This window comes from Drosophila sulfurigaster, chromosome 4 (assembly GCF_023558435.1).
Source record: "Drosophila sulfurigaster albostrigata strain 15112-1811.04 chromosome 4, ASM2355843v2, whole genome shotgun sequence".
Taxonomy (NCBI): domain Eukaryota; kingdom Metazoa; phylum Arthropoda; class Insecta; order Diptera; family Drosophilidae; genus Drosophila; species Drosophila sulfurigaster.
Window position 1 is genome coordinate 1488204 of NC_084884.1, and position 21444 is coordinate 1509647.

General features: G+C 38.9%; 1 protein-coding gene and 1 long non-coding RNA gene across 3 annotated transcripts; both read right to left on the reverse strand.

Moving 5' to 3' along the window:
* Nucleotides 1-57: 57 nt before the first annotated feature.
* LOC133846981 (transcription factor E3-like) lies at nucleotides 58-21424 on the reverse strand. Of its 2 annotated transcripts, XM_062281686.1 has the most exons (6): nucleotides 21113-21424; nucleotides 6432-6452; nucleotides 4009-4168; nucleotides 2940-3181; nucleotides 2682-2879; nucleotides 58-1152 (listed from the first exon to the last, which is right to left on the reverse strand). In XM_062281686.1, the coding sequence occupies exons 1-6, from the start codon at nucleotides 21422-21424 to the stop codon at nucleotides 979-981; spliced, it is 1107 nt and encodes a 368-aa protein (XP_062137670.1). In that variant the 3' UTR covers nucleotides 58-978. The 2 variants fall into 2 exon arrangements, with proteins under 2 accessions (XP_062137670.1, XP_062137671.1); XM_062281687.1 differs by lacking the exon at nucleotides 6432-6452.
* On the reverse strand, nucleotides 12099-12486 carry LOC133847002 (uncharacterized). The gene is made up of 3 exons (XR_009895109.1): nucleotides 12424-12486; nucleotides 12246-12378; nucleotides 12099-12144 (listed from the first exon to the last, which is right to left on the reverse strand). It is a non-coding gene; the product is annotated as an uncharacterized LOC133847002 (long non-coding RNA).
* Nucleotides 21425-21444: the final 20 nt, after the last annotated feature.

Below are 21444 nucleotides of genomic sequence, written 5' to 3' on the forward strand. Positions count from 1 at the left end.
GCATTTGATTCATTATATTAATGATTTAGTCCCAATTAATAAAAAAAAATAATCGCATAAATTGGCTAACATTTTATTTTCTTTTAACAATCAACAGTATCCAACTACGCATAAAAACAGCAAAAAATATACGTAGCATTGGTTGCTTAACAAATGTATGACTTTTCACTAAAAAAAACAATAGTGTATTTATTGCATGGGTGGCTTTGAGGACTGCAACATGTAATATCTTTAACATAGATTTAAATTAAATATTGCAACAAAATATATATATATATATATATAAATATATATTTACATAAATATATATTAATGACAAGCATATTTATAAAGTATATCTGGCTATTTTGATTCAATATTGGAATGCAATAGTATGGGCTGGTAAATATGTATGATTGATTAATTGATTTGAAATGTGATCTCTCTTGTCTTTGTAAAGTAACATCATATAGGTAATACAAAAGATAAAACATAAAATGTTTTCATAATACTTATGCCAATATATACACCTAATTCATGCAACACTCTAGGATGCAAGTGATATAATACTAAACTAGTTCGCATTTGTTTTAGTTCAAATTATAATGATTTGGCAGCTTCCTAGTCTCCGAGGTGATTAATATCTAACGTATCTGGCGTTAAGAGCATGGGCTCGCTGTGGGTTGACTCATCCACCAATGAAGATAATGAACCATTCATTATTGAGCCTGCTAAGTCAACCTGCTGTTCGTCATCATCTACCCTCCACCATGCGACCGTTGCGATGATGAAAGTAACGGGTCGTGTCCACCAGAAGAATCACACTCATTAAGCATATTAAATGGAGCACCATTATGCTCGCCGTGATGATGGCGTAGACGCTGGTGCTCTCCTCGCCTTGATTGATGACTAGAGTGTTTTTCAACACCGTCAAATTGCACTCCATCATTCAATTGTTCACAACTAAGCTGCTGAATAGCTGTTGTCTTCGCTCCAAAGCTATTGCAACACTGTTGCAACTGTGTTGAAATAGGGAATGCGGTGACGATAGCAAATGACTGCTATGAGAGGAGAGCATTGGATCTCCTCCTGTACAGGATGTTTACAATCTTCCATCATCAGCTCATCAATTTGATTTAAGCCAATGTTACGATCGTTACTAATTAATGGAATCTGTAAAAATATAGGCAAATTTGTATTATTAAATGTTATTATTAACCATCATTATTATTAACTCGCAGCTTTTTTTGCTTAAAGATAATTTGTTATGCATTTACTCTATATGTTATATGGTAGTATTGTGATCCTAATAATAGGCTTCGTTATGGATGTCTGTTACTGTTATTTGTCTAAAGATCTTTAATCTTTAAAATATAACTAAATTATAATAAACAATTCAAAAATTGTTACAACGAGATACGTCAACATTTAAATAGATCAGCAAATATGCGAAAAAATTTTCCTTAAAGAGTTTTAACTTTTTTTTATGATTATTAAAACTATTGTTTTTGTTATGCCAAAAGTCGAGACTAACATTTATAATAATCGTGACAAAAATCTAAAACAATTAGACATATCGTCAACATGTTCGGTAGTCGTAGCTTTAATTGTCGCTGCGTCAAGTTCTCACAAACAGAACGAGAGACGGTAATATTAATATGTGTAGTAATTGGTATGGAAATTTTTACCATATTAAAATTGTTTTTACTGTAAATAAAAAATTGTTTGTTTGCTGAAAAATTGTCAATAACAGATTACTGCATCTTTCTTTTCTTCTTCAATTCAGCAATGTTTGTTGGCTTTGTATCAATCTGTACATTGTAATTAAGCTGTGTGCTTACGGCTGATCTCATTTCCAAAAGAACTGGACTTGAGTCATGTCAATAAGACTTGTAGAATGGGAAATTCAATAAGTTAAGAAAATATACCAAATGGTATATTTTTTATTTTGATATAGTACCACATTCAAAATATACCAAAGACGGCACAATATACCAGATTGTCAGCCCAGCACTAAAACCCCCAGTAATTAAGCGTTTTTGCTCATACAAAAGTATTTCTTTATAACTTCCACAATTGTTATCTGATCGCAGCCAAATTTTCAGGTATCATAATTACTATTGTTATTATCGTATACACCAGCTGTAGCTTTAAAATCACGCTTGTTATTCGATTTTATTAATTTTCGGGTGAAGTGGGCGGGCAAAATTTGAAACAAACTTGATCTGCGTGCAAACATAACAAATGCTCTCGAAAAATGATAGCTCTATCTCTTGTAGTCTCTGAGATCCAGTGTTAACCAGTGTTAAAGTCAACTTTTAACTCTTGTGATTCAACTCATGAATGTAGTAGTAATGTGTAGTCTCCTCTCTTTACTAAAAAGTAATCCAAAACAATCTGTTTTTATATATCAAACATTATTTTTAGATTCCTTATTAAAAACTTTAATATTAACGCACGCATATTAAGGTAAGTATTTAATTTGCAAATATTGTAACCTTCTTGTATTCATTTCAAATTTAAGTCTTTACTATTTCCAAGCTCCTATCTTCTATTCACGTTGTATTATTTTTTGCATTGCCGAATCTATCTTTTCGCTAGCCTCGCGACGACGTCCGTCGGTTGCTTTGAAGGGAAGAATCATTTTCAGTATAAATAAAAATGTTATAATTTCCTTTTTTGTTAACAACTAAGAAACATACCGTACTCTCGATGACATCCTCCATTTGACCAGCAGTGGAGTGGCGGTTTTGCAACATGGAAGTTGACAAGGGTGAAGGAATGGAGCGCGAGCCCTTAAGATACGCCATGGAGATGGCTGATGATGTTGGCGCCGATGCTGATGTCAGATTGTGTTCAGACATAGGGATGCCATGGGATTTGGCCTGCATTTCCAATTCCTTCGAATGAAATGTTTTTTTAAATGAATTAAAGAGGTAATTGAATTACTATAAAATTACCCGTATGCGTGAAGTAAGTTTTCGGTTTTGAAGTTCCATTTGGCGTTGTCTGGATTCATTTTGTCTTAAACGGGATACTTCGTGCTTTAAGCATTTGATGTAATCGACAGAGGATTTGAGAATCGTACCCTTATTTGGGCGAATATCACGTACAACTTCGTAGAAAGCTTCACTGCCCTTGGGCAGTAGTGTGCCTAGCTCTTTGATCCTATCATTTATGTTAAAGCGACGCCGTCGTTCGACTTGTATAGAGAATACAAATATGAATTTCAGTTTAAAGATAAATATATATTCAGGGGTGCCACAGAAATCACTAGTGATTTGGGAAATAACATAACGTAAAATTACTGAAGAATGTTCGTCATGCTACAGAACTCCCAGGGATTTGCGTAGCAAAAACCTTTGTGATGTGAGTTTCAAAAACTGTTACATTGCATAATCAAAAATCCCTTTACGACCATTATCAAATTAGGACGGTGTAAATATTTTGTAAAGATACAGACGTCAGTGTGCTTTTCATGAAGTTGAGGAATCAGATTGTTGAGGCGTGCAATGTGTTGCCCTGCATAAAATATACAAAATGATCACATAATCTTAACAATTGCTGCAAATGTTTTTTCAAATTGCACAACCTATTTTAAATAAATTAAATGTTTCTTTACTTATTTTTAATAAAATGTACCATAACTTTGTTTAAAAGAATTTTTGCAAACACTTGTGTTCCGGAATCGGATTTAAAAAATGCGTCATTAGTAATCAAAATCAGCGTCAGAACACTGAAGTCGCGACTTACATAAGTGATGTTACTAGGGATTTACAAAAATTTTAATTTACTCCACAGAATATAATAATATTTAAACACAGTTTAATCAATTGAACACTTTATGAATCAATGCCATTTTTCGTAAAAGTCAGGCTTCATTACTGATTTTAGCAAAAGCACTAATAAAATAATCAATGTTTTTGAATCCACTGAAAAAGGGGTCTGTGGCATCTACAAGAGAAATTCGAGCTGAAGTGTTCTCTGTGGTACCCCTGATTGGGGCCGTTTTCAAATTAATTTACTCACTCATATTATGATTATCTTTTTTCTGCCGATCCTTAGCCAACGCGTTGATTTCGGCGTCTGTCAAATTTTGTGGCTCCTGTTTAATTGATAACTCAGAACTAAAATTTTTATCAAAATTGAAAGAATCGTTTTGCAGAATGTCGTCAAAGAGATCCTCTGCCTATATATAAAATAATAGAACAGCAACAATCGAATCATTAATACTATGAATATAAATATATACACTTGGCCCTGGCTTAACACGGGGGTTACGTTCCTAGAAATCCTCGTGTTAAGCGAAATAGTAATAAGCGAAACATGGATTCAGTAGAAAATAAGGGGTTACGTTCGCAAAATTGAAAATTGGTAGCAACAAAATTTTTGTATTGTTCAAATCTGGTCTTTTTTTTATTAAAAATTCATACATTTGTTCAAAATTAACCAAAAGCCTTTAATAAATGTATAACATTCATATTTTCAAAATTATAAGTTTGTATTAAATCAAAAAAGTTGCTTCATATAATTAATTAACAGGTTAAACTTTAGAGAAACTTAAAAATGTTAAAAAATAAGGAGATCATATGTTTCTATTCGTGTAAGAACGAGGTATTTAGCGTGTGGATGGCAGCAAATTTGTAACCGTGTAAGACCGAGTTCGTGCTAAAAAAGAGTCCATGTTTATTAGCGAGGCCCAAGTGTATATATATACATATATATATATTTTAAATTTATGTATGGGATTGGGCCAAGCTGGATGTGGTGGACAGTAATAACATTCCGCCCATGCCGAATGCATAGGTCCTGTTCCCTATAGCCGTACATAATCCTTCGAGAGGATTTGCTGTACAAGCGCAACGGGAAGATGGCATGGGTCTTCGGGAGTGTGTACCTTCCCTCAAAGAACTTATTCAGACCGACAAGGACGCGACGGAGGCGGTAGGAGCGGACGGGTCCACCGTTTTGGACTAGGAACCGTGGATAGTGAAGGGCAACACCGTCGCCAGGCTGAAGCTGCCTAACTACAACCTATACGTCCCGACTACGGAAGTGTTTACAAGCTTATATACTACCTAATTTTAGCACTGACGATCTAACCGTGATGGTACTGGAGAGCTGTGAATGATCCTAGGATTCTGCTACATGGCCCACGACGGACCCGCTCCACTGGAAGAACTGTGGTGATTGGTGGACATGGTCTGCTTCTCTAATAAATAACTAATAATCGGTACGGACGCCAACGCTCACCATAGCGTTTGGGGAAGTACAGACGTTAATGAAAGGGGTGAGTCAGTAGTTGGGCTTATCCTAAACTACAAACTGAGGCTAGCCAACAGAGGTAAGGAATCTACATATATAATTCCCACCTTAAGAAACGTGCTAGACCTAACTCGATACTGAATGCACCCGTGTAAGAGAGTGGAGAGTCCTGATTAGACTCTCCTTCTCTGACCATAAGTACATTCAGTTTAAAATTCTTTTATTTTTTTAATCCCCCGTAACACCCACTGGCTAAAGTTCTCCAGACTTGTCACTAACTCTCTAAGTCCGCGGAATACAATCAACTAGGTGCAGGACTTTGAAACATCTGTAAACGCTCTCTCAGCACGGCTAATTTCCGCGTTTCGCCAATCCTGCAGGCTCTCTAGACCGACGAGAAGATCAAAGCTACCCTGGTGGAATGCAGATCTCTTATCGCTTCATAGTGAGCTTACTAGCATTGCTTGCTTATAAGGCGGGCAACGTCTATGTCTGGGTCAAGTATAAGTTTCTTCTGTAGACCTGCAAGAAGATGATTCGGTCATCTAAAAGTTCCTAATGGCGAGCCTTCTGCTCAATCCTGGACAACATTAAAGACACCTCCATACTGAGGAAGCTGCTGTCCAAGCAGGCTTTTATTCACAGTACAAACTGTAACAAACTTGATCTGAGTGAATATCTAATGCTGTCGAATATAGCTCTATCTCCTATAGTCTCTGAGATACAGTCTTTCATACGAACATGGCTTGATCGTCTTGGCTGTTGATGCTGATCAAGAATAAATATACTTTATAGGGTCGGAGATGCCTCATTCTACCTATGGGTATTTGATCTGCCAGCAAAAAAAAAAAGTGCTGTCAAAAAAATTACATCTCTATATCATATAGTATTTGAGATCAAGGTGTTCATATGGACAGACGGATGGACAAACGGACATGGCTATATCGTCTCAACTTTTGATGCGGATCAAGAATATATATACTCCATGAGCCCAGATATGCCTCCTTCTAGCTGTTAAATACATTTCGTACATTCACAAGGTTGTAATACCCTTTACCCTATGGGTACCAGGTAAAAAATGTATAAAAATCCTGACAATGAGATTCTGATAGCTCAGCATTCTCGAAAAGAATGTTCGTATACGTTATTTTATTTTATCGGTATTAAAGATTTTCAAATGCACTTACGTCGCTATCAAATGAGGGCAGCTGAAAGAAAAAGATATACATTTTAATAATTATTTAACTACATGGTTACTTTAAGTAATCAAATGTAAAACCTTTTTAAATACCGTTACGAAATCTAGAATAGCAACAATTTTTCCTTGTTTGGTTTACTTAATAACTAATGCATACGGTAGAAAATGTTTCAAAACTTAATTTTATACCCGCTACCCATAGGGTAGAAGGGTATTATAACTTTGTGCCGGCAGTAAATGTATGTAACAGGTAGAAGGAGGCATCTCCGACCCTATAAAGTACATATATTCTTGATCAGCGTCAACAGCAGAGACGATCTAGCCATGTCCGTCTGTGTGTCTGTCCGTGTGAAACACTGGATCTCAGAGACTATAAGAGATAGAGCTATAATTTTTTCGACAGCATTTGTTATGTTTGCAGATCAAGTTTTTTTCAAATTTTTGCCACGCCCACTTCCGCCCCTCAAATCAAAAAATCAAATAACAAGCGTAACTTTAAAGCTAGAGCTACAGCGAATTTTGGTATATACAATAATAACTATAGTAGTTATGATTCCTGAAAATTTCATTGCGATTAGATAAAAATTGTGGAAGTTATTAAAGAAATACTTTTGTTTGAGCAAAAACGCCTATTTACTGGGGGTCTTACTTGCTTTGGCTGACAATCTGTTATATTGTGCCGTCTATGGTATATTTTGAATGCGGTACTATATCGATATACCAAATATACCGTTTGGATTTTTTAGTATTTTTGTAGTATATTCGGTATATTTTGAGAAAATATTCAAAATTGGTAGTGGTATCTCACAGTCGAGTACACTCGACTGTAGCTTTCTTACTTTTTTATACTTTAGTTTTCCTCTATCGTATTAAAACTTTAACTTATTTTTAATTCACAATATTCTCGTCATTTTCAGTTTCGAAACTAAAAACATGGACTTTGTGCATTCATACTAATTAAAATATATTCAACTAAGAAACAAATATCCAAGCAACCAAATTACATAAAATAAATGAAAACTATCATTGGGATAAAGGATAATGTCTTCATGAAAAAATGTAAATAATCAAATATCACTAAAAAGTAATAACTTCGTCTGTCAAATTCGTGAGCTACAACAATTTTTAGCCTACTTAAGGTGATATAGTTAACCTGGAAGACTAAAAAGTCATCTTTAAAGGCTGCTCTATAGCTCAAAAATAACTCTCACATGTCTCCGAAACGCAAATTACATTACAAATGCATTAAAACCAAATTTTCAGAAATCACGAAGACCTATAGTCTTACCAAAATTCGTTGTGGAAGTGGGCGTGGCATAAATTTGAAACAAACTTGATCTGCGTGCAAACATAACAAAACAATTATAGCTCTATCTTTACAGTCTCCACTTCCGCCCCGGCATTCGCGATCGACCTCTTGCTGAGTGCAGACGTGCCTACTCAAGCATTGTCTTCTGTTCAAAGTCTTTTCGAATACAACAACAACTTTTCTTATCAGCAGCGCGCTGCTGCTATTGGTTAATAAAATCGCGTGACTCTGCGCAAGCAACTAAATAACTGTTCTGGTGCGCATGCGCAAAACAAGTGGCTTTTCTTAAAGCACCTTTTGGTGTCTCACCACCGGGTGAGATGTGTGACGAAGGCGTGGCGTGTGTCTCTGACACAAACCCAGTGTCATGGCAAGTAGTTTCATCCAAACGGAAAGAAAGAAGCCCATCGATTAACGAAAGAAGAAAACTAGCCAGACGTTATAGAAGCCGCTCATCAACGATCTCGATAACGGACAGTGACGATAAATTCATCCAATAGCTTTGCTATGCTGGCTACTCAGGACATCGACCCGGATCAAGCTGCCTCTCCATCAAATCAAGCGCCAGTCGTTCCGCCAATACCCAAGCCGCCACCGATATTTATACCAGCTGTTGCCAACATAACTGATATGGAAAATAGCATAACCAATCTTGTTAGTAGCGATGGCTATATCTACAAAGCTGGTCGGGACGGTCAAGTCCGCATAATGGCTAACAGTGAAGCAAACTATAGAAGCATAGTCAGAATGCTTACGCTAAAGAAGGAGTTTCACACTTATCAGCTTAAGCAAGAAAGAGCTTATAGAGCAGTCATAAGAAACCTCCATCACAGCACACCACTTGATCACATCAAACACGCACTGAGTAAAATTGGCCACTCTGTCCGCCACATAACCAACGCCAAAAATCACATCACCAAGGCCCCGATTGCTATGTTCCTCGTCGATTTGAAACCCGCCACCAACAACAAATCTATATTCGATGTCAAAAGACTGTGCAACGCAATTGTCAGCATTGAACCCCCAAAGAAGTTCAACGACATCATGCAATGCCACAGGTGTCAAGAGTTCGGCCACACTCAAAGCTATTGCCGCAAGTCATACCGTTGCGTCAAATGTGGTAGCAACCACAAAATCTCTGACTGCACGAAACCTCGCGAAGATCCAGCTAAATGTGTCCACTGCGGAGACAACCATACCGCCTCCTATAGAGGTTGCAGGATTTACAAAGCTGCTGTACAAATGCGGGAACAGGGAAAACCTAGGCAAACAGTACGTAATTACGACGCTCGGCCTGCTCCTTCAGGCATGACATATACGAACACTAACACAGAAACCAATAATGAATCCTACAGCTACGCTACTATAGCAGGTGGGCATGGTAACAAATCAAAGCACGCTTCAAATGAGTCAGATCAATCATTAGTTGCCCAGATACAGTCAATGATGCAACTTATGCAAGCACAATTTGCGCAGATGACGCAAATGATGAGCGCGATTCTTGCTTCTCTATGCAAATAGGTCTTAAGCTGGTACTCTGGAATGCTAACGGCCTATGTAAGAGTAGGCCTGAAGTTAAAATGTATATAAAAGAAACAACATTGATGTATTACTAGTCTCAGAAACTCACTTCACTGACAGATCTTACTTTAAAATCAACGGTTATAACACAATTCACGCCAACCATCCCAGTGGCAACGCGAGAGGTGGTGCAGCAGTACTCATTAAATGTAACATCAAATACTCAGAGCGTGCCCCATTCTTGAGCACTGGTTTCAAGCAGCCGTGATGTCGATCGACACTTCAACTGGAAGTCTGGTACTGGCAGCAGCTTACGCACCACCAAGGCATAACATAACGACAGATATGTTTACCCAAATTTTCACACAAATGGGACGCAGGTTCATAATTGAAGGGGATTTCAATGCAAAACACACATGGTGGGGATCTAGACAATGTAATCCGAAAGGAAATGCACTTCTATCCTGTATTCATTCAATGCACCTCAACACACTTTCGTCTGAAATCCCACCTACTGGCCAACGGACCCAAGCAAAGTGCCTGACGTTTTAGATTTTGCAGTGACTTGCGGAGTAAACAGAAATCTAGTACATATTGAGAACGATCCAGACCTGCGATCACTGTGCTGTACTACTGAAAATGAACGTACCCATACTGAAGCAGAATCGAACAACTAGGCTGCTTAGAATTAGCTCGAACGTTGAAATCTTCAAAGAAACTTTAGAGGAAAGGCTGAATCTCAATCTCATACTGAATTCGGGTGAAGACATTGAAGAAGCTGTGGAAATATTCACGCGCAGCATCCATGATGCAGCAAACCTCTGCACTGCTCCGCATCACATTAGCTCAGCGCATCCACAGAGACCAAGAGGAGACAGACACCTGCACTCTGATGAAATCACAGAGCAACTAACACTAAAACGTCGTTTACGAAGAGTTTGGCAGCTAAGTCGAAATCCAAGAGACAAGGCTGCTCTTAACCGTGCAAGCAAAGACTTGAAAACCCTCATCTATGAACTGCGAAATGAAGCTCTAGCAGAATACCTTCGACACGCTGAGCCTAATGGGTTGGAGCACAATCTCTGGAACAACACCAAATATCTCAAGAGACCAACCAAACGGATTCCAGCTATTCTAAGTTCAACCGGCTCTTGGTGTCGCTCTAACGAAGAAAAAGCAGAGACTTTTGCTCTTCATCTGCAGAAAACATTCACGTCCTTCAACTTATGCTCTGCCACGGATGTCATCAACACACAAGCATTCATAGAGTCGCCTTGTCAAATGGATCTCCCGATTTGAGCAATTCAGGAAGATGAAGTTATAGGCATAGTGTCCAGCTTAAAAACAACTAAAAGTCCCGGTTACGACGCTATCGATGCTGCAACTTTAAAATGTCTACCTCCATCTGCAATTGTGTTTCTTACGGTGATCTATAATGGCATCATTAGGCTCCATCACTTCCCTCACAATGGAAGTGCGCGGAGATCATAATGATACCAAAACCTGGGAAGCCTGAACAGGATCCTGCCTCCTACCGTCCCATCAGCTTACTGGCTATTCTGTCCAAAATATTCGAAAGAATATTTTTGGCCAGGCTAATGCCGGTGCTGGAAGACGGCAATCTAATCCCAGAGCACCAATTTGGTTTTGGGAGTCATCATGGAACCCTGAGCAATGTCACAGAGTCTCACAAACGATTGTAAGTTCATTTGAAGACAGGAAGTACTGCTCCGCAGCGTTTCTAGACGTAAAACAGGCGTTCGATCGAGTCTGGCATTTAGGCTTGCTTTACAAGCTCAAGTCGCTGCTACCAGCTCCATTCTTCCTGCTGCTGAAATCTTACCTGCATAGGCGCCTATTCTTTGTTAGATGCGAATGGGCTGAGTCCGAAATTTTTGAAATAAAAGCAGGTGTACCCCAGGGAAGCGTGTTAGGACCTATTTTGTATACCCTCTTCACTGCAGACCTTCCAGTGCTTGAAAGAGATGATCTCGTTATTGCTACATACGCCGACGACACAGCATTTTTAGCCACCTCAACGGACAATGTAGAAGCATCAGCAATCCTACAACTACAACTTACAAAATTGGAACCGTGGCTGCTAAGATGGAACATTGTCGTCAACGAAAATAAATCAGCACACATAACATTCGCCACCCGCCCTAAAAGCTGCCCAGAAGTCCAACTGAATGGTACTACACTGCCTGTAGTCAAAGAAGTGAAATATCTCGGGCTAACACTTGACAGAAGTATAACCTGGGCAGATCACATCAAAAATAAAAGAAAACAGCTGAGTCTGAAACTTCGACAAATGAAGTGGCTGGTGGGCTACAGATCCTAACTGAGCCTCAGAAATAAAGTCTTGCTGTACAAAGTGATATTAAAGCCTATGTACGGGATTCAGCTTTGGGGCACAGCCTCAACTTCAAACATCGAAGTGCTGCAACGTTTTCAAAGCATTACTCTGCGAAGACTAGCCAAAGCACCTTACTATGTAAGAAACCAGGTCATCCACAAGGACCTTGAGACTCCGAGTCTAACTGAAGAAGTGAAAAGGTACGCTTTGAAGTATCAGGAGAGATTGATCAACATTGTAACCCGCTGGCCATTAACCTGCTTGACAATAGCCAACATCGCCGACGGCTGAAAAGCACCACCCCCTTGATCTCCCCTTTAGACACCCCAAAGAGTGGTAGTAAATAAAGTTTTGTAAATAATCTTGTAAATACACTTAAAAATTAAAAGTTTTCTGTCATTCTATTTGTCATATAATTTACTTATTATCTTTAGATAGATAGATTGTAAATAAATAAAGAATATAAAAAAACTTCCGCCCCCGCAAACCAACAAAAATCGAATAACAAGCATAAATCTAGAGTCCCAAATTTATATTTATATATATGTATATATAATAACTATAGTAATTGTGATTCTTAAAAATTTGGCTACTTCTCAAAGCGACAAAATGCAGACAACCAATCACAGACACAAATAAACGACCTCGTGTAGAAAATAACACCATTAGAATTTCTTTTTCTTTATTACAGTCTGAATATTAAATAGTTTCATAACAAAAGCCAATTTTCTTATCTTAATTTATAAAGAACTATCATGTTAACAATTCCACAAAACAATATTGGATTCCATAAACGTTATTTTATATTTTTTATATTATTCATTATCTTTATTATTCATTCTTCTTCATTACAGTCACTTTGGTGGAAAAATTAAATGAATATTTTTCGCCGATACGCAATTTGGTATTTGAGCGACATTTTTAACGTGGGATAGAGAATGTTTTACCAAATTTTTTATGCGATTGCGTCAGCAGGTGAGAAAGTGTAATTTTGATACTTCCAAAACAGAAATAGAAGAGATCTGCTTAAAAGTTGGTGTGAACTGAGCAGTCCTTGGATGAAGTCATATCTGCTTGTCTACTTAAAGAACAGGTGAGCAAGCAGACGCAATCAAGGAGTAAGGAGATACAAAGCGACGCTATGTAGATGAAGCACCGGTCCGAGCTGTGAGTCGCGCTTAAAAATGTAACAATCCGTTTCCGAGTTGCGAATGATTGTGAGATGGGTGAAGTCATTTCTTGCCAAGTTGGTGGTTTATCAATTCATCGATTCCATATCCAAGTATTACAAGCAATGGGACGCACCCCAGCTGGCATTAAGGACAAGGCAAAAGAAGAGCTAGAACCGGATTTAACTCAATATATAATAGAGTCAGTACATGGACCAAGTGAATAGATTTCTCCAATAGTTATCGAATTCAAAGGTGATGTGAGCAATACAAAGGGAAAATTACCCATTACCAACATTCGAGTCGTTTTTAACGAAGCTTAAGGACGCTAAGTATTTTTCTCGACTGGATTTGAAGAGTGCTTATCAACAACTCGAGTTGCATCCAAGTAGTCAAGAAATTACTACATTTATAACACCACAAAGTCTATATAGATACAAGCGTCTACTCTGCGATGCACCTGAGGTATTTCAAAACAGAGGAGGAACGATTAGCGAAATGCCCGAGTGCATTAAATTATATTGATGATGTGATTGTCGTCGGGAGTTCATTGGAGGAACTCGACAAAATGGTGAAGATGGTAAATGTTACTTTGAAGGAAAACAATATACATAATTTCTTAACAAAGATAAATGCGTATGGAGAACACAGCGACTTAAGTTCCCCTTAAGTTCCTCCTTAAGTTTCACGAGTTTCGGAGTTGGCATATTTTAACGTTAAATTAAAACTCGTTTAATAACTGATGCCAGTCCAGTAGCGCTGGGAGCGGTCTTAATACAGTTTGATGTCGGAAATAATTCATTTATCATATCGTTTGCAAGTGGAACCAAGGACGACCCAACATTGCTGTGTCTGAAAAGACCGTACCCAAACTGGACGGACTGTAGGAGGGGCCAAGCTAGACATGGTGGACAGAAATAATATTCCGTCCATGCCGAAGGTGAAAGTCCTGTTCCCTATAGTTGTGCTGGGCGAGCGGGCGCCTTAGCTGCTTAAAAGCAGAACCCGGCCATTCCGACGAGTGATTGGTCCGTGCTGAAGGTTGATGAACCTTTACCCCGTGGTGGACAGCACGTGATCATTCAGATCAATAAGAAGGCCGAGGATCTGCTGTATAAGCGCAATGCACGCAAAGCACCGACCAGGACACCCACACGCTGAGGTCAGGAAAAATTGAGGCGGATCTCGGTCTTGAGAGCGAGACCGACGCCACCCTGCACCTCAGCTTGACTGACGAGACGGAGGACGTGGGGAGGAACTGTCCATGCAGACGGAACCCCCAATGATGATCTAATCAATGTATGCTGCCGGCATCCTGCTACATGGCCCACGACGTACCGGCTCCACCCGAAGGGCTGCAGAGACTGGTGGACATGGTGTGCTCCTCCAAAAGCAATTAATAATCGGAACGGACGCCAACGCCCACCATAACGTTTGGAGAAGTCCCGAAACGAAAGGAGTGAGTCAGTTCTTGACTTTATCCTAAATTATAAGCTTAGACTAGTCAACAGAGGTGAGAAATCTACCTATGTAGGTCCTTCCTCTCGTAACGTGCTGGACTTAACTATTGCGACTAAGTGCACTAATGTAGAAGAGTGGAGAGTCCTGGATTCCCTCCTTCTCTGATCATAAGTACACTCAGTTTACCATTCCATTAAACAATGTACCTGCGGGTGAGCCGTTCGAAATCTAGCCTTGTTTCCAAGTCTTTTGGTCCGCCGTGCACCATCTACTCGGTACAGGACCTAGAAACAACTGTTAATGTCCTCTCAGAAGGACTACTTTCCGCGTTTCGCCAATCCTGTAGGCTTCCAAGACCGACGAGAAGATCGAAGCCACCCTGGTGGAACCCAGATCGCTACGTGGGGCTTACTAGCATGTTTCAACATGCTAAGAAGGCGGACAACGTATATGTCTGGGACGAGTACAGGTCTCTCCTGAAGTCCTACAAGAAGATGATCCGATCATCTAAAAGGTCTTCATGGAGAACCTTTGCTCAGACCTGGACAATATTAAAGACACCTCCAGACTGAGGAAGCTGCTGTCCAAGCTGGCTATCAGTCCTAGTCTGCTTAAGTCGAGCGATGGAGTGTGGACGGACAGCAGTGCTGAAACTCTTGAAGCATTGCTCTCAGCTCATTTCCGGGATGTATTGGAATAGAGAACAGTGACTGGCAGCTCTTTCCTAGTCTCACAGTTATGAGACCCCTGCCGGTCTAATTACAGACAATAAAATATTTTGGGCTATCGACTCCTTTGCGAAGGTCAGGTTGCCCGTTCTCGATGGACTTTCGCCAGCAATGCTGCAAGCCAGCAAGCCTACGATTGTTCCTTGGCTATCGGGAATCTATTCGGCGTGCCTCGCATGGTGTCATATCCCCACTCTTTGGAAGGCCTCAAAAGTCATTTTCCTGACCAAGGCGCCCAAATGCAGTCATGTGGTCCCAAATGACTTCCGGCCTATCAGCCTAACCTCTTTCCTGCTAAAAACTTTGGATAAGCTACTTGATTTGCACATTTGAAGCAAGTCAATGCATCTGTTGTCCCCAAATCAGCATGCGTATACTAAGGGCAAGTCCATTCAGACGGCTCTCCATGCTCTAGTAGCCTCCATCGAAAAAACAGACCACTTTAAAAAATATGCCTTGGGTGCATTTCTAGATATTTCAGGCGCCTTCAATAACGTCACTACTGACGCTAATATGAAGGGTCTTACCTCAGTACACACGGCGCCAGCGATCCACAGGGAGTAAACCGCCTCTTTTGCGACAGGCGGGTGGTGGCTACGTGGGGTGATGCAGCCATTACAAAGGAAGTGCGAGGTGGCACTCCCAGGGTGGGGTTCTCTCGCCTCCTTTGGAATTTGGTCGTAAATCGTCTTTGGTTCGAACATTTGATGTAAAACTTAAACCCTGCAATCGGTTGTCAAAGCTTGCCAGCAACGCAAGGGTCGCAGACACAGCAATCTCTTCGTTTTCCATTTGGCGCACTTTCTCTGTTAGTTCGGTAACCATGCGACTTGCATGAACTGCCTCTCGCCATCAGTCGGTCGATTTGATAGCATATTAAGAAACATTGCAGCTGGTGTTTCTATAGTGTCTAAGCACTGTATAAACATTTCTTTAAACTCAAGACATGTAATATCAGCGTAGCACACATGCGAATTTCATTGCGAAGCGCTTCTTTCCAAAGTTGAACCTAAAGCGATAAACAACGCACTGCCTTTCAATGCATTTTCTTGTAAAATTATTTCAACAGTAGTACATGATGCGTTGGCGCCTGGATTGTTTATGTTGAATTCGGGTAGATTCGTTCTGCCCTACATCAGGTACACATGATTTTATGGCTCGCACAAGTTCAATTGGGTTTTATTCTGAAATTCCATGGTCCATCTAGTGTTGAGGGCCAGCTCCCACTTATAATGTCGAAGTCTGTTCGTTCATTATAGCAAAGTGCGCTCCGGTGCTTTCACAGGCGAATGCATGTGCACACTGCTCACTCGATCATTTTACTGCCTACGTGTGAGGCATCGAACCACACTCTGCAATAACGTTACTTCTCAAAGCGAAAACAAATCACAGGATAAAGGATGATGTCATATTAACGTGCATACTCACAACTACGCAGTGTTAGTCAATGTGTCGATACACACTTACAACTAAGCAGTGCCAATGTGCCGATACGCACCTACAATTACGCAGTGTCAATGTGCTGATACGTACCTACGACAGTGTCAATGTGCCGACATACAAGTACATATATACCAAAATTCGCGAGCTTTAAAATAACGCTTGTTATTCAATTTTTGTTGATTTGCGTGCAAACTTAAATGCTGTCGAAAAAAATGATAGCTCTATCTCTTATAGTCCCTGAGATCGAGATGTTCATACGGACATGGCTAGATCGTCTCGGCTGTTGACGCTGATCAAGAATATATGTATATACTTTATAGGGTCGGAGATGCCTTATTCTACCTGTTACATACATTTCCTGCCGGCACAATGTTATAATACCCTTCTACCTTATGGGTAGCGGGTATAAAAAGCTATAAGTTCATACTCAATAAAATTCATAATGGAAAACCAACCTAATATAACCGCCTACACGTCCCTTCCATATACCGTCAACACGAAGCTTCCATATACACGTACGTCAACAAGTAATGGCCGGGGTATAACATTTCCATTCTATCCATTCCATTCTAACTTGCTCTGCTTATATCTCAAACTGACTGGTCCCAACTTTCTTTGTCTACGAACTTGGATATAGCGGTTGAATTTTTTATTCTATTTTGAACTCACTATTTGATGCTTGTGTTCCATCAAGTATTCCACATTTGTCTGTTAAATCCTTATGGTTTACTATCGAATTTAAAAATCGTAAGTCGAGACTTTACAAAAAATTCAAGGGAACTGGCTCTTCTTTTGATTTTCTCCGCTATACTGTTGCTCAAGCTGCTTTTCGCACTCATAACAATGAGTGTTATAATAATTATTTGAGTAGGTGCAGAATAAGATTTCAGCGTGATCCAAAGCGATTTTACGACTTCGTTAACTCGAAGCGTAGATCCGTGTCATCACCAGCATTTATGTCTTTGAAGAATATGACAGTATCTAATGGTCATGATGTTGCTGATTTATTTGCGGACTTTTTCCAAACGACATATTCTGTCCCAAGTTCTCAAAATTCCTTTTCTTATCCTTATCAGTTAAATTCATCTAATTGTATTTTTAATATTTGACGTTGACGTACTAACGGCAGTACCATCAAGTGGCCCAGCGATACCAAGCACGGGCTTGTTGACGCGCGGACAAAACAAAATAAATTTGTAAACAGCATGCATTAAACGAAAACCGCGAATAAATATTAAAAGACGCTGGACAGCTAATTAATTTAGATTAAAAATATGTTAGAATAAGTGTATAATAAAATAAATAACAATTAAATACTCGATAAATAAGCTAATAATAAGGTTTTAAGCAAAGGAATAGATTTACTAGAGCAAACTACGTTATTGAGATTATTATAGTTCACACACAGAATACGGAAGGGATTATGGCAAGCAAAGTTAGTAGATCTACGTGAAATGACAAGAGGAAGAAAATTCCTAGTGATCCTGACAGGAACTGCAAAACTAATTTGACTTAACAGCTCCAAAGAGTCTATTTCACCATTAATTAGTCTCTGTATAAAAACAGCACCTTGCATAGTTCTACGGTCAGAAAGAGAAGGAAGGTTTAGTAATAAAAGTCTACTTCGATACGGTGGTAATCTAATATTAGGATTCCAATTTAAACTACGAAGAGTAAATAATAAGAATTGTTTCTGCACCGATTCAATCCTATCTTGATAAACCCTATACTGGGGATTCCAGACAAGAGATCCGTACTCAAGGATAGGACGAACCAGTGAGACGTATAAAGTCTTAGTGATGTAGGGATCATTGAACTCTTTAATTACTGAAAGCTCTATTTCTCATGTTCTTTCCTAAAATCTGGAAAAAATCATAAATTATACCTATCCTAAAAAAAGGGTGTAAATCTAAAGTTCAAAATTATCGCGGTATATCTAAATTGTCTGCGATTCCGAAAGCATTTGAAAAATTATAACTTCTCAACTGCAACATCTGTGTAAATCTATAATTTCACCTTACCAACAAGGGTTTGTGAAGTCTAGATGTACTTCTACTAACTTATTGGAGTTCTCTTCTATTGTAATTAAAGGATTCGAGAATAAAATGCAAACGGATGTCATTTACACCGATTTTAATAAAGCTTTTGACTCTGTTAATCATCACCTCTTACTATATAAGCTTAATGTTTTAGTGTTTCGTCATAGCCTAATTGAGTGGATATCCTCATACCTTTCGAACAGAATTCAGAATGTTTATTACAATGGTTTTATATCTAAATGTGTCCAAGTCACTTCTGGTGTGCCCCAGGGCAGTCATTTAGGTCCTCTATTGTTCACTTTGTTCATAAATGATCTTCCTTCTGTTATTGAGCATTCCCGTGTACTTATGTACGCCGATGACGTTAAGCTTTGCCTGACATTTAATGATAGTCTTGCGAGCTCACTGTTACAATGTGACCTTAATCGTCTAGAATCTTGGTGCAGAGTAAATATGTTACATCTCAACTGCAATAAGTGCAAGTTTATGACCTTTTGTAGGGGTTCTTCCCAGTTAAATAACTATATGTTATATGATACTCCTCTTGAGCGAATTGAAGGTGTGAATGACTTAGGGTTCTGCTTGATGCAAAACTAAAATTCGATAAACATATTCTGTCTGCTGTAAATAGGGCCATGGGTGTTCTGGGATAAAACGCTGGTCGAAAGAGTTCAATGATCCCTACATCACTAAGACTTTGAACGTCTCACTGGTTCGTCCTTGAGTACGGATCTCTTGTCTGGAATCCCCAGTAGGGTTTATCAAGATAGGATTGAATCGGTGCAGAAACAATTCTTATTATTTGCTCTTCGTAGTTTAAATTGGAATCCTAATATTAGATTACCACCGTATCGCAGTAGACTTTTATTACTAAACCTTCCTTCTCTTTCTGACCGTAGAACTATGCAAGGTGCTGTTTTTATACAGAGACTAATTAATGGTGAAATAGACTCTTTGGAGCTGTTAAGTCAAATTAGTTTTGCAGTTTCTGTCAGGATCACTAGAAATTTTCTTCCTCTTCTCATTTCACGTAGCTCTACTAACTTTGCTTGCCATAATCCCTTCCATATTCTGTGTGTGAACTATATTAATCTCAATAACGTAGTTTGCTCTAGTAAATCTATTCCTTTGCTTAAAACCTTATTATTAGCTTATTTATCGAGTATTTAATTGTTATATATCTTATACATATATTCTAACATATTTTTAATCTAATTTAATTAGCTGCCCAGCGTCTTTTAATATTAATTCGCGGGTTTCGTGTAATGCATGCTGTTCACAAATTTATTTTGTTTTGTCCGCGCGTCAACAAGCTCGTGCTTGGTATCGCTGGGTCACTTGATGGTACAGCCGTTAGTACGTCAACGTCCAAATATAAAACAAGTAAGAAAGTTAGAGTCGAGTGTGCTCGACCGTGAGATACCCGCTGCCCATTTTGAATAAAAGCAAAATATTGCGGTATTATTTTTAAAATATACCAAAAATACTACAAAAACTACTAAAAATACACCGAGCGGTATATTTGGTATATCGATATGGTAGTACCACATTTAAAATATACCACAGACGGCACAATATACCACATTGTCGGATAAAGCAACTCAGACCCCCAGTAAGAAGGGGTTTTGCCCATTCAAAAGTATTTATTCAATACCTTCCACAATTTGTATCTGATCGCAACCAACCAGCATTTGTTATGCTTACACGCAGATAAAGTTTGTTTGAAATTTTTGCCACGCCCCCTTCCGCCCCCGCAAATCAAAAAAATTGATTAGCAAGCGTTATTTTAAAGCTATAACTATAGTAGTTGTGATTCCTGAAAATTTGATTGCGATCAGATAAAAATTGTGGAAGGTATTGAATAAATACTTTTGAATGGGCAAAACCCCTTCTTACTGGGGGTCTGAGTTGCTTTATCCGACAATGTGGTATATTGTGCCGTCTATGGTATATTTTGAATGCGGCACTATATCGATATACCACATATACCATTTGGTATATTTTAGTATTTTTGCAGTATATTTGGTATATTTTGAGAATAATACCGCAAAATATATTGCTTTTATTCAAAATGGGTAGTGGTATCTCACAGTCGAGTACACTCGACTGTAGCTTTCTTACTTGTTATTAATTGTTTCAGTGAGCCTTAATGCCAAATGCAAATAAAGTTGGTTGTTTTTAAACAAAATTAAAATCAAGGACTACCTGTACAGTCTGCAGCGAGCATTAGACTAAAAGCGATAAAAGGGTGGTGTCGTGACATCCTTTACCGGAGCTCGGTAAGATTAAACAATGGTAGATTTTCATTTTTTAAATTCTTTTGAGCTCTCCTTACAGTTTACTAATTTTCACAGCATTTTTAATATACAAAAGTTTTTTGTGTATTCTGGTATTTTTGCAGTATATTAATTTGGTATTATATAGTCTCACAGTCGAGCAAACATAGCTAAAACTTTCTTACTTGTCTCTAGTTATTTAACAAACGATCGCTACAAATTCTACAAATCTTCTTTTTCTGTGCGTCGCAAACATTTTCTACCGACACGAAGCCAAATATTCTCTACCATATGTATGTACGCAATGTTTTATGCAAAATTAATATTGAAATAAATTTGGCTGAAACGAAATCACTTGCATCACTTACCTCTGAAGCGCTTGTTGCGACTGAGCTTAGACTTGGGGACATTGGGGCCGATGTAGATTGCAGAGGACTCGGTGTACTCACTCCCGGAATGTTCGATATGCGAATTGAATTAACTAGGCCACAAGTTCGGTTAATTGTTAAATTCGTTTTGCCCGAGGAAACAGCTCCTCCACCATTTAAGGCTGAACTTTGGTAGTCCATGCTGCTAGCAGTGCCAAAGAAACTGGAATTGCAGTTGCCGTTGCTTGTACAGCTACTACTAGTAGTGCCAACGAAGGGTGACAATTGAATGGAGTCCGAGTCTGAGTGCATCGATTTGCGCAAAACCGCGT